At 41.6% G+C, this 12,722-nt stretch overlaps 2 protein-coding genes across 5 annotated transcripts; both read left to right on the top strand.

Annotated features, from left to right (window-relative positions):
* The first annotated feature begins 219 nt into the window (after nt 1-219).
* trpt1 (tRNA phosphotransferase 1) lies at nt 220-4,385 on the top strand. Of its 4 annotated transcripts, none has more exons than XM_057349297.1 (8): nt 220-581; nt 681-789; nt 1,200-1,281; nt 1,415-1,584; nt 1,682-1,859; nt 2,019-2,075; nt 2,166-2,276; nt 4,242-4,385. In XM_057349297.1, exons 2-8 carry the CDS (start codon nt 715-717, stop codon nt 4,268-4,270), a joined length of 702 nt encoding a protein of 233 aa, XP_057205280.1. In that variant the 5' UTR covers nt 220-581; nt 681-714; the 3' UTR covers nt 4,271-4,385. The 4 variants fall into 4 exon arrangements, with proteins under 4 accessions (XP_057205280.1, XP_057205279.1, XP_057205278.1 ...); XM_057349296.1 differs by having other exon boundaries at nt 220-608; nt 690-789; XM_057349295.1 differs by having other exon boundaries at nt 220-608.
* si:ch73-43g23.1 (uncharacterized) lies at nt 4,317-12,512 on the top strand. Its single transcript, XM_057349292.1, has 2 exons — nt 4,317-4,430; nt 4,987-12,512. Exon 2 carries the CDS (start codon nt 5,081-5,083, stop codon nt 12,080-12,082), a length of 7,002 nt encoding a protein of 2,333 aa, XP_057205275.1. The 5' UTR covers nt 4,317-4,430; nt 4,987-5,080; the 3' UTR covers nt 12,083-12,512.
* The last annotated feature ends 210 nt before the right edge of the window (nt 12,513-12,722 follow it).

The raw sequence follows: 12,722 nt of genomic DNA, 5'->3' as shown, positions 1-12,722 counted from the left end.
CTTAAAGGCATGTTCGTCGACTTCATGCTCCTGCGCATGACATCAAGCACCGCGAGAGCGATTCGATAGCATACCGAGGGAACTGGCTCTCGCGATACTGTGGAGTCATACGCCGATCGAACTGCGCAGCGCCGCATAAAGTCGAACAAGCCGAATGTGCCCCGCACAAACGAGCTCCAGTAGGGGACATAATTTTATCATTGAAAATAGATTAATTAAAAAGAGTGGTTCATTTTTCTTCCCATATTAATTTTTATTAATAAAAACAATTAAAGACGACGGTCTCTAGATGTCTTTGTTGCTGTCTTCAATTCAAATAATTGGATTTATATTTCATTTGATTGAATCGCCTTTTGTTGATAAAATGTTCTTATCCATTCATCTGCGTTTCAACACAGTGTTATTAAATAAGACAAATCAGCACGAAGACTCAGTATTATAATCACCGCTAGGTGGTGTTACATATCTCTGGAAAGTAAAACATGTAGTCTTTACTGACCCCTGCTGGCCGTATAAAAAACAAGCTCATAAATTGCTGCTGCACTATTTTCATTTCCGTGTGCCGATAGAGAGATGTGAAGGTAAAAACAGAAATATCCACACTAAGTGTAAGTATACAGCTTTCACACATTTAAATAATAGTTGAAATTACACGCAATAATCAGTACACCGTGATACAGATCAAACAGTGGATCACACTTCATCAAAATCACCATGTCAAGAATGGACTGTAGACCTCGAGAGAGAGGAACAAGAGGAAGAGGAGGCCGAGGACACCGATGGGAAGAGGTACATTATAAATATGTATTATGTTTATGACGCCTGTAATGCACATAGAGAATCATTTGGTAGTGGTTACATTATGTCATTGGTTTTCTTATGATTATCAGACTTTAGGGAAAAGTGCATATATGTGTATGATATGACATTGAATGACATAATCTTGTCTTTTACCTGATCACTATTTTTAAATATCTATTTATCTTCACTAGGTAGTTTTATTATATTTATATTTAATTATTTATATAATTTACACATACTAAATGCGTGAAGTCATATAACAGTATGCCATGATGTATGGATCAAAGTGACGCTGAAAATAATATTTGGGTCAAATACCCAGTTACCGTGGTGCATTTTAAGGGCTGTGCATGCATAGATATGCTTTGAATTTATGTTCTGTTCTGTGTGTCTCTTAGAGCAGGGATGTGAGGTTGTCTAAATCTCTGTCTTATGTGTTACGTCATGGTGCCAGTAAGATGGGCCTTCAGATGCACTCGGGTAAGAGATGATAGAGACAAACTGTGTGTATTTTTAATACAGAGCAGATTATTAATTGATCTACTCCTAGTTAACCATAATGATGTTAAAACAGGACTGGATCTTTATTTTCATCTAATGTCCCTGTCTGCAGATGGCTTTGTGTATGTGGAGGACCTTCTAGCTCATCAGCAGTTCCGCTCATTTTCATTGGAGGACGTGCAGCGAGTGGTGGCCAGCAATGACAAGCAGCGATTCAAGCTTCAAGCACACCCCGATGACGGACGTATTCAGATACGAGCCAATCAGGGTCACTCTGTGCAGGTCAGTATAGGACAGAGGTCAATTTGTATTGCTTATTAATTGTAGAGCTTCTTATTTATGTATTAAATGAACTTATTCCAGACTGCATATCTTTCAGGTGGCAGATCTGGAGTTGAAACAGGTGGCACCTGATGATCCGAACTGTCCAAAAGAGGCTGTGCACGGCACGTACATGAAACACTGGCCCTCTATACAGAGCCAGGGTCTCAGCCGAATGAACAGAACGCACATACACCTGGCATCTGGGCTACCTGGAGAGGGCGGAGTCATCAGCGGTAAGATAAACAAAAATACGGATTAGGGCATTTTCATTTTGTGTGGGTCGTTGTATTCCTTTGTTTATACAAAATTGCACTTCTCGTTACTGTTCATGGCAATGAATGTTTGTATTTATATGTTGTACTGACACATTTATTGCTGCTTTTCATTTTCAGGTATGAGACAGAACTGTGATTTGGCTGTGTACATTAATGTCCCAAAAGCTATGGCAGGTATTGATAAAACGTTTTGAAATTGAATCTATTTTAAGACTATACCGTTTGCGCTCCTTATGATCGTTCTCTCATCTGTGTGGTGTTTAGATGGGATTTGGTTCTTCTGGTCAGAGAATGGGGTTTTGTTGAGTCCTGGAGATGCTGGAGGGATGTTAGCGCCCTGCTACTTCTCTAGGGCACAAAAACTCAAACCCACAGGTGAGTCACCTCCACAACTCCTTAAACTCATAAACATTTATTTTTTTGTAATTATATCAAATCAGACAATGAATTAATAATTTAACAATGTGCCTCTAATTTACAGTACAGTAAATGCATTTGGATTTGGCACGTGACATGACAATTCTTTGCCTTGGAATTATAAGTATCTATCTGCATTTTGAGCAGGTTTGAAATATATACGTTTTTGCATTCAATTTGACTTTGTAGATAAAACCTTTTTTTTCTAAAAAGGTCCAAAACGTACAGACAAAAATTCAATGTAAATAAGTATCAGATAGAACCTTATAACTCCCAGGTGACAAAATAGGTAATATTTGAATTATGATCGCACGTCTGTAAAGAATAATGTTTTGTTTTTCAGTCTGTGAAATTGAGCTGGATTAGCTTTTGGAGAGGATTTCTGTCTGACATTACTACTAAAATATGGACACGTGCAGATCTACTTGACATGAAGGCGTGAAACGTAGTGGGAATCTTTTTATACATATATCTCTATTTTAACATTTATACAGCAGGACTGCATATAAAGTTGACTTCACCCCTGGAGCTTCTTGATAAACCAGAGATCTTGGAGACATGGGACAACATGCCTTATTAAACGCTGGTCAATGAAACTGAACTGAACTTCATGTTGTTTTTTATATAGGGAAATTATGATTATGAGGTCATCAAGTTGTCTGATGTTTTGTACACAAATCGCAGAGTGACCTCCTAAACCTGTTTTATTTGTAGGGCAGTTTCTGCCCACTGCATATTTGTCAAAAAATAGAGTATCTTAATCCATCGGAGAGCTGAAGATAGAGCGCTCCGTCTCATGTTTCTACTGGGGGATTTTCAGCAAGCATGTTTATGCACAGTGGACCAGACGAGAACAAATAACATCCAGTGGTCTTATTTTTATTGCATTTTGTTTAAATGTTTAGATATTTTTTGAAGTGAAATTTTGTCTACTTAAGTCACACACAGTCTGTAGAAGTGCCCCACATTTACATTAAAATGAATGTAGTATTTAACCTCACTTTAAGGGAGCGTCTATAAATTATTGAAAAATGTCAGATGAGAAATTATTTCAAAAAGCATCTGATGCAAATTCTGGTTTAAATGTATTTTACATGTGTGGCCATGTGTCACATTTCCATGAGGTCTAAGGAATTTCGTCTTAACAGTCCACCAGCTGATCATAGACCTATTCTTGGAAGTATTGTCAAACTACTGTAGCTGTTTTGTGTTTGGATTTGTGTGAGCATTAAGTCCCTGCATTGCAGAGAGTGTCAGCATTCTTTCCCTATAAGATGATAGACTAGTTTGTAACCACATGAAATGAATCACTTTGATGCTCTGAACAAAGGATGGTCGACATACAGTATGGGAAGAAGAGAGATTAATGTTCAGTTCTGTTCACTAGAACAAATCGAAGATCAACAGCATGTGTTTAGTGCATATTTGACTTTAGTCATAAATAATTTTCGGCTCACAGCATGTAGTTTGCTTCAAGAGCTGCTGTTGCACGTGGTATTTAATAATCTGATAAAGCATGACAATTCAGTACTAATGTAAAGACATTCATGCTGTTGTACACTTCAAGCTGTCATTTAGTGTTCTCTGCATCTCTAGGCATCCTCTCAAAGCAAGTTTCCCCAGATAGCAGGGGTCTAAATTTAGTGAGGCCCTATGACTCTCTTGGCCTAAAGTGTCAGATTCCATTTCCAGCGTCCGTCTCTGCTAGTGCAGCACCTGCTGCTAGCTGTAATACCCTATTAAGCTCGGCAGAGTCGTTTACCTATGCCCAAGCATGATTAAAAAAGCTTCAGGTCGGGTTCAATGAATATGTTCTGTGTCTCTTTTTTAACAAGTGGTGTCCATTAATCTTTGAAATAGACAGGCTCTGTGGTAACGCTAAAGGAGTCGGGGTGTTTATCTTTTCTTTTTTTTTTGGCTCAGCTGAGGGGCTGGACCTATCTGTGCACTGAGTGGCCCTTTTCGACGAAGGATCAGTTTGGAACTTGGAAACCTGGACCCCCCTGTTGGAGCCTCATTCACAGGGAATGGCACTGACTCCTGTGAATGTACTCTGGAAAGGCTTGCTTGCTATTCCATTCAAACTGATCGAACGGAAAACAGCAGAGAAAGGCAAGTATCTATCTGGATATAATTGTTTCCTTGTAATAAATAAACATCTCCTCAAGAGATCTTATTAGATGGTGTGGTGTGAACTGTGAGTTACGCATGTGTATTTTAACAGGCTTCACTGTATAGTTGTCATAAATGTAATGGTACATATGAATATTAATATAGCAAATTGGTTTTGTCTTAAGTCTCCATGAGTCGCAGCGTTTCAAAAAGATGATTTGGTGAAGGCCAATCTTTTATTAAAATCCATTTTTAATAAGATTTTTAAATGAGATTTAATTAATTTTTATATTTAGCACACTTGCCTATGAGTGAACTGTGGTTTAATGGAAGGAAACACATTTATGTATATACTGTAAAATTTATAATATTATTCACTGAAAAATGTACAAAAAACTGTCTAATGTTATAAGAGCATATTGATTTTTTAATGGATTTTTCTAATTCGCTTCAATTTTAAATGAAGCAAACCAAACACTAACATTTAGAAATATCACATTTTTCTTCAGAAACATGAACAATCTAATGACACTTCTTTTTACTTTTATTTTTGCAGGTCTGGAAACATTCACCTGTTCAACTGCTGAATGACAAGTTCATAAACCGCTCAAGAATCATAACCCAATGCCTGTGGTATCTGGAGAGAAGAAATGGACCGCTGGGTTCTAGACGGCGACAGCTACTCGTTCCTTCGTAGTCCACCACGCACATTCGACCTGCAAAATCTCGACGCGCCGAACCGCGTGGAGATCTTCGACATCACTGCAATACCCAGCCATCGTAGTGCCATATCTGAAACCACCTGCTTGTGTGACATTTTTGGAGATGATTCGGAATCCCTATCCCTTTCCAGTATCCCGTCCTCTACCACATTTCTTCGGAAGGAAACAGAACAAACGGAACAGACTTTACCAGCGGACGATGCCAACGATTCTTCAGGGTCTTATCACACTGCCAGTGGATCTGACTCGGGTGATACCACTGAAGTCACATACGCCACACCTTCCCCAGAAAATATAAAGGATGTTTCCACATGTGATACAAATTCATCACCATTTGATTCGACCATCTTCTCAGACTCCAAAAATGGACCTCTTCATTGCACACCACCTCCATCCCGTGTAAATAGTGATGACCTTTCACATGCAGAGAACTGGGAAGAACCCCAAGTGTCGGTGAGCACCAGTGTTGTGAATGAAACAGAAAAGATGAATGTGTCTGAACCACAGGATTTGAATTCAGCTACAAGTCTGATTGCTTCAGAAAATGAATCTTTGGAGGACAGAGAACCTGCCTTCAATGAGAAGGAAGTGAATACAACACCTGAACATACAAACACAAGCCCAATTTTAGATAATGTAGTTTCTTCTGAAAACACAGAAGAAATGTACAATCATAGTTCACAACATGAAGATTTTCTTTCACAACCGATGGCTAGTAATAGTAGATCTCCTTCAGAACTGTACAACACTCCTCCAACGGAAGATAACTGTAGCCCAATTGCCCATATGCCTACTTCACCTCCAAACAGAGATATTAATTTCATACCTGAGCTCAAAGTGACATCTTCCCCCTCCCCTGTAAGCAGAGAAATTAGTTGCACACCTGTTTCCTCCGGTAAATCTTCACCTGCCCTCCTGAATTTAGGTTCAGGTCAAGCGGAGAACACACTGGAGTTTCAAGACTTGAAGGACACATGTGGCACAACTTCTCTATCCACACTTCCCACCGATGATAACATGGAAATAGATTCCCCAACTATCTCTACTGCAACAACAGAGTCTGTGTGTTCCACAGATGCCAGAGAGACACCAGCATCATCTGAGATCAGCGACATCTGCTCCTCTCCCGATGTCCTTGCATCTGCTCATTCACCAGAACTAGTAATCATTCACTCTCCTCTGGGCTATACCATCAGTCCATCACCTACAAATGACAGGATGGTTTATTCAACTGAACCTGAAGCCTCACCATCCCCACATGAGATTGAATGCCATGAAATCTGTTCAGCTCCAGCTCACTCACCAGAACCAGCAATAGTCCACTCACCTCAGAGTTATACCAACAACCCATCTCCAACAAGTGAGAGAGAGGTTTATTCAATTGAATCTGAAGCCTCACCATCCCCACATGAGATTGATCGCCATGAAATCTGTTCAGCTCCAGCTCACTCACCAGAACCAGTAATAATCCACTCACCTCAGAGTTATACCAACAACCCATTTCCAACAAGTGAGAGAGAGGTTTATTCAACGGAACCTGAAGCCTCATCATCCTCCCCTGTCATCACAGGCATTGATTACTGTGATATCTGCTCTTCACTTGATCATTCACCAGAACCAGAAACAAATCACTTAACTATGGATTATACTATTAGCCCATCACCTACGAATGAAATAAAGGTGTTTTCAACTGAATGTGATGATCTACCACACTCACCTGCCATTACAAGAACTGACTATGTACTGACGCCAGCATACAGTCGAGGTTCCACACCTGAGTTAAGAAGCATCACCTCCACTCCAAACAGCAGACAAAACTACCTAACACCAGAACTTACTTCACCAACCCCTTCACTTGAACTGAGATCAGTCACGTACTCACCTGAAATGAGGACAATGTCATATAGTGTTTTGCCACAAAATACAAACTCTCCTACCATTGAGAGCTTTACGAGTAGTGCTGTTTCATTAGCTGAGATTTTAGCACCTGAGGTAGAGAGAACCGTCTGTGACAACTGTTCTGAAATGTCTAACTCTCTTTTTGGAGAAGATGCCTCTGTCTCACCTGTCTCAAGGAATGTTTTGTCAACACCAGGGAGTATATCAAGACCCTCATCAAATGCTTCAGATCACAACAGAGATAACGCATTATCCCCTGATCTTCAACCATCGGCTCTGGAATCATCCACTTCTCTTGAGCAGATGGAAAATCAGCCTTCACCCATTATCTGTGAGAGAATGAATCTTTCTCTATGCCCAATCGAAAGCAGACATTGTGATGATCTCGCTCACACAAAAACCTTTGAACAAACTACAACAGTCCTGGATGAATTTAGAAATGCCACACCACAGGTTCTCAGCCAAATGCCTATCTTGCAAGATCCACACACAAGCACAACAACAGCAACACGAATAGAAAAAGTGCAGGAAGTTGTCTGTGATGACACAGATTTAAATACAGAATCTGTTGAAATTAAACAATGTCATTTAGATGTTTATGATAACAGTGAAACAGAAATGTTAAAGAATGATACTGCAAGTACTAACATAAAGTTTAGCCAACTGCCTGTGGCATTAAGTGAAAGCCCACAAGTGATCTGTAAGGATAATGTGGGAGAATATGACAGGCAGCCATGCAGAGAGAAAGAGGAGAGTGGAAAGAGAGGGGGAGAAGGGGTGGAGACTATGGGAGAGGGTAGTTACAGAGGGGAACAGGTTGAGCTGTCATTCAGTGCTAGGAATAGAAAAGGGCCTGCAGGCCACAGCCCAGCTCTCTCAAGTCGAGACCCAAAGTCAGGAATTCCAGCTCGCTGTTATTTTGAGTCGCACCCAACGGCTCCGCAGCAACAGAGTCAGCTTAGAGCACAGGGCTCACAACAAGAGAACAAGAGTGGCGCCAGGAGGCTCCAGTCATCCGTCCAGGGTAAATTCAGCAGTGCAGGCTTTCTTCCTCCAGAGTGTCTTGGTGAGACCTCCAGCATGGGAAGTGAGTTTGATGAAGCCGACAATGAAGTGAAGTGGTTTACAGATCTGGCCTTCACAAGCCTCTCTAGCCCTCAGGTGGATTATTTGGATATGTACAATTCAAGCCACAGGTCATCTACAAATGTGTCACAGCCATCTACGAATGTGGACAGCCCTGGTGCTGTCGCCTGGATGAACTACGCAGACTTGCGTGGCTCAACGTTGCATGATCATGATGACTTGTTGCGTAGCTCCTCCTTTGTACCACATGACGGCCTGGACCCGGCCAAACGCTTTGAGATGGGGAGTTTTGAGTGTGTGGATGTTGCATTAGAGACGAAGGAAGAGTCAAGCAGAAAAAAGAGGACGGTACCCAAAAGACAGATCCAGCTGCTGAGGCGGAACACAGATGAGTCAAAGCCTACACAAAACACTGAAAATGTTTTGGATTCACTATCCACCCCTAGACTCTCAAAGGACACCTTTGTTCGTCAACATAGCACACCAGTCTTCGTTCAAAAGGAGATGTCCAGGGAGGAGCCAGCTTCACCTCAGACTGACAGGAAAAGAATGATGCAGAAGTCTTTGTCTTTAGATGATGCCTCCCCTAAGACCCAAATGGCCTCCTGCATTATCAAGAGCGTGCTGTCAAAGAAAATGCAAGATGCACAAAATGAACCTTTAGGAGATTTAAGTCCTACTGGATATAAAAACAGGCGTCCTGGTATCAGTCCCAGCTCCTTTGATGGCGTACAAAGTAGCACGGAGAAGTGTAGTTTAAGCTCTAGCCAACACTCGGAATGTACTTTTTCATCTGAAGATTTTGCTTTCAAAGAGGAGAGAAGTCCACAGCCCCAACGTAAGAAATGCGCTCCAAAAGTTCCTCCAAAACCAACTTTCAGACCTGCATTCATGCATACTGGTGTAGCGGAGCTAACAAGAGAAGAAACTAGGCCCAAGCTGCTTTATCCTTTTAAAGACAAAGCATTTGTGAAACCAAATGGCAAGAATGATAAGAAGGAGGGAATGGGTGATAACAATAGGGACACAAGTGCTGCTGTTGCCACTCAAACAGTAACCATGCAGAGAAGAATGACAAGCAGAGACACAGAGCGACACACGACACAAGAAAACAGAAGACAACATGGTGGTAAGAGCGTTTTTATGTCAAAAACCCCAGAAATAACTCTTAAACCTTCCACCATCAAAGACAAAAAGAAGTCTTCTTTGAAAGTTTCACTATCTCCTGATATAGAACGGTCCAGAGAAATGTGTGAATATCAGTCAATGGATAAATCTGCAGAAGATGTGGAAGTGGATGTTACAAACACGAAAGATGATGACAAAACAAAATCTGTTATACATAAAGTTAGGGATGTAAGGAAATTAGTTAAAAACACCTACAACCTGTCTTTCAAAGCATCAAACTCAACCTCCGCTGCAGAAGATGCACCTATTCAAGAGAAAAGAGAGAAGCCACCACAAGCTCCAGCCCTGCAAATTGAATGTAAAGCCATCAGTTGGAAGGACAAGCAAACAGACAGTAAAGCAATCCACTGGCAAGGTGGAACACAGGCTGTTGACATATCAAAAATATCACAACCATGGCTGGCCGCAGAGATGAGCAGAGATACTGACATCACTGAAATAAAATCTAAAGCCTCTTTGCCAATGATACGGTCAAAAGATTCCCAGTGTACAACCTTTGGTGGATTATATGAACCTGATAAAATTACTGAGAGATCTTCCGGTCAATGTAATATGAGTGCCATGCAAGCGATGCCCCCTAGACCCCCTAGTAAGGACAGAGAGGTTTCTGCATTAATGGTTCTCCAAGATGGCACATCCAAAATTCAGAACTCCTTTGAATCTACAATCGCTGACTCCAATCACATAAAAGCAACAAGCAACAGTCATTCTGTGTCCATGCTACTGAAAGAGAAAGGAATGCAGGCTGACATTGGAGTGTGTGATGTTATAACTGTTGGTGAGAGTGCTACAGCTAAACATGTGAATAGGCTTGAGGTACCTTTACAGGCTTGTTTATCAGAAGCTCAAGCAAGCTCAAGCTTGGGCAATGCAGTACTTGACAACAATTCCTCAAAGACCCACTGTCAAAATAGCCCACAGTTAAAACCAAAGGAGCAAAGCGAGAGTGCCAAGGTAACGCTAGCAAAGGAATCCCCGTTGCAACCCAGAAAGGAACAGGACAAGACAGAAATATCAGCAACCACAACTATGACACAAATTGCAACTAATCTGACATCTTGCAAGCCAGTGTTGAGGTCTATTTCAACTAATATAAAAAACAACGCCACGCCAGCAACTGGATCAAAAGAGATTGAGTTACCCATTCAAGTGAGGTCAATATCCAGTGATAGACTTAAGCCATTTGTACCACCAAAACCCAGCTATAAACAGTCATTGGCAGAAACTAAGTCAAGTGACCCACCTAAACCAGATACACAGACAACATGTGTTGTTCAACAGCAAACCAAGTTATCGAATGAACTGAAGAAAAATTATGTGAATAAGGATCAGCTGAACGAGGTCTCATCAAACAATACAAAAAGACTGGCTGTATCAGCTGTATCAAGCTACAAACCACCACCCATCCCAGTAACAACAACTCCAAGTACAGTTCAGAAATCCACAACATTTACCAGTGTGGATCAACCCCTATCTTCAGCTTTCTTGCAAGCAACCAGTACTTCCCAGCAAATGACCACATCATTCATTCAAGACCATTCAATCTTAGCAAGTTCCTTTGCTTCCAACCCTTCTGACAAACCCACTGGTTCACAGACTCACAGCCGCACACAACCTGTGACAAGACCATCATCAAATAACCGATTTCACACAGAAGACTATCGCTTCTATGCTTCGGATGACCCTCCCAGCTACGATGAGCGAGAGAGTTTCAGCCCGGTACGGGTGTCAGATTTACCCCAACAAAGGGGGTATCATCCAAGCACTAAACAATCTGCATGTTCTTGCACACAAACATCCCACCCACAAGGCCGGACACCACCAGCCTCCCCAAGCCAAGTTCTCAGCTGTCCAGGAGCTCCTCCACAGGCTCAGGTTAGACCTCACCAGTCCAGGCCAGACGGCCATGCCCTAAATTACTCACCGGTCTCAACCAATTCCTCAGCTCCCCATGCTTCAGCTTTGGTTCAGCCTTTGCACCACCCACGAGCCTGCCCTGTCCCAAACACACAATCCTATAGTGATGACCAACTGCTAGCTTCCGGGCCACGTTCGGAAAGGCGACCTAATCGCTCGCCACAAGTGGTAGGTCCTGCATCCTATCATGAGTATGCTCATTCAGCTAACATGCCACAGTTGTTTAATCCTCAAGAATTACCACCATCCTTTGCTCATGACTATGGACATGACGGACCAGGTGGAGCAAGTGTACTGTATCCAGAAAATACAAGTGGGATCAGCTGTGGCCAAGCTCCTCGTCGTGTCCTCCTCGATCCAGACACTGGAAAATACTTCTATGTTGAGGTACCAATGCAGCCGCTTAGAAAAATGCTGTTTGATCCCGAATTGGGGCAGTATGTAGAAGTTCTCATACCGCAGCAGGCAATGTCCCACTCTGGACTGTATCCACCAGCTGCACCACCATACTCCTCTCTGCACAATCCAGGGTTGTATGCACCACAGTATCTACCGTATGCAGTGCCGTCTTACCCGGCAATTCCCAGCGGAGCACAGCAAGTGCGCCATCCAGAAGCGCCTCACGTCCCCACCACACTTCACCAGACGTCCTTAAGGTACGGAAGCCCTGCGAGCCAGATGCCAAGAAATGATCCAAAAGGCCACTCGTCTCTAGATCAAAGCTATTTAGAGAGCATGTATTACATTCCCACTGGAATCAACGCAAGCCCAAATTCTACCCCTTCAGACTGTTACCACAAGCCATCTTCAAATTTGCCATCTGGAGGAAGAAGGGTATGAAACGTGTGGTCTGTTTACACTTTGAAATTCTATTTTTTGGTTTATAAAAAGACAACATTTATAGTCAAAAGTTGTAATTCGTCAATTGGAAGATTAATGATGCAGCATTAATGTAATTTGTCTTTTGCTCTTATTAAAAAAAAAAATACAAAAAAAGGCCCCAGAACTCTTTATTGATATGTCATATACAACGCTTGTCATTCTCGTGTTCTTTAACATTTCACTCAAACCCTTCACTTTCCTCTTATGTATAGCATGTGCAGTGGTAGTTCTTGTCTTCAAAAGCATGTCAAGCTTCAGTCAAAAATGTCTTTATTGCACACTCTTAAAAGTTACAAGTATTTAAAAAGATACATTTATAAAGGGATTTATTTTGTTGCAGCTACATAAGTCTGTTTTTCTTTCATTGTGTGATGCACATAAGCTCTATATGCTAAATTAAACGTAAAGCTAAAAAGTTAACATTTGCAGGTGTATGTTACATTTGCATGACTGATACAATTGCTGTTATATTTAAAGGATGTTTTATTAAAAGGAATTGTTTAAAATTTGGTGATATGGTAGAATCACCCCTGGCAGGATCTCTTCTGGATCACTGTGTAAGTCTCAGGCTGACATCTAGTGGACAGGTTCTCCTCCT

The sequence above is a fragment of the Triplophysa rosa genome, linkage group LG13, assembly GCF_024868665.1.
Source record: "Triplophysa rosa linkage group LG13, Trosa_1v2, whole genome shotgun sequence".
Lineage (NCBI taxonomy): Eukaryota > Metazoa > Chordata > Actinopteri > Cypriniformes > Nemacheilidae > Triplophysa > Triplophysa rosa.
This window is presented reverse-complemented; position numbering and strand designations above follow the sequence as displayed.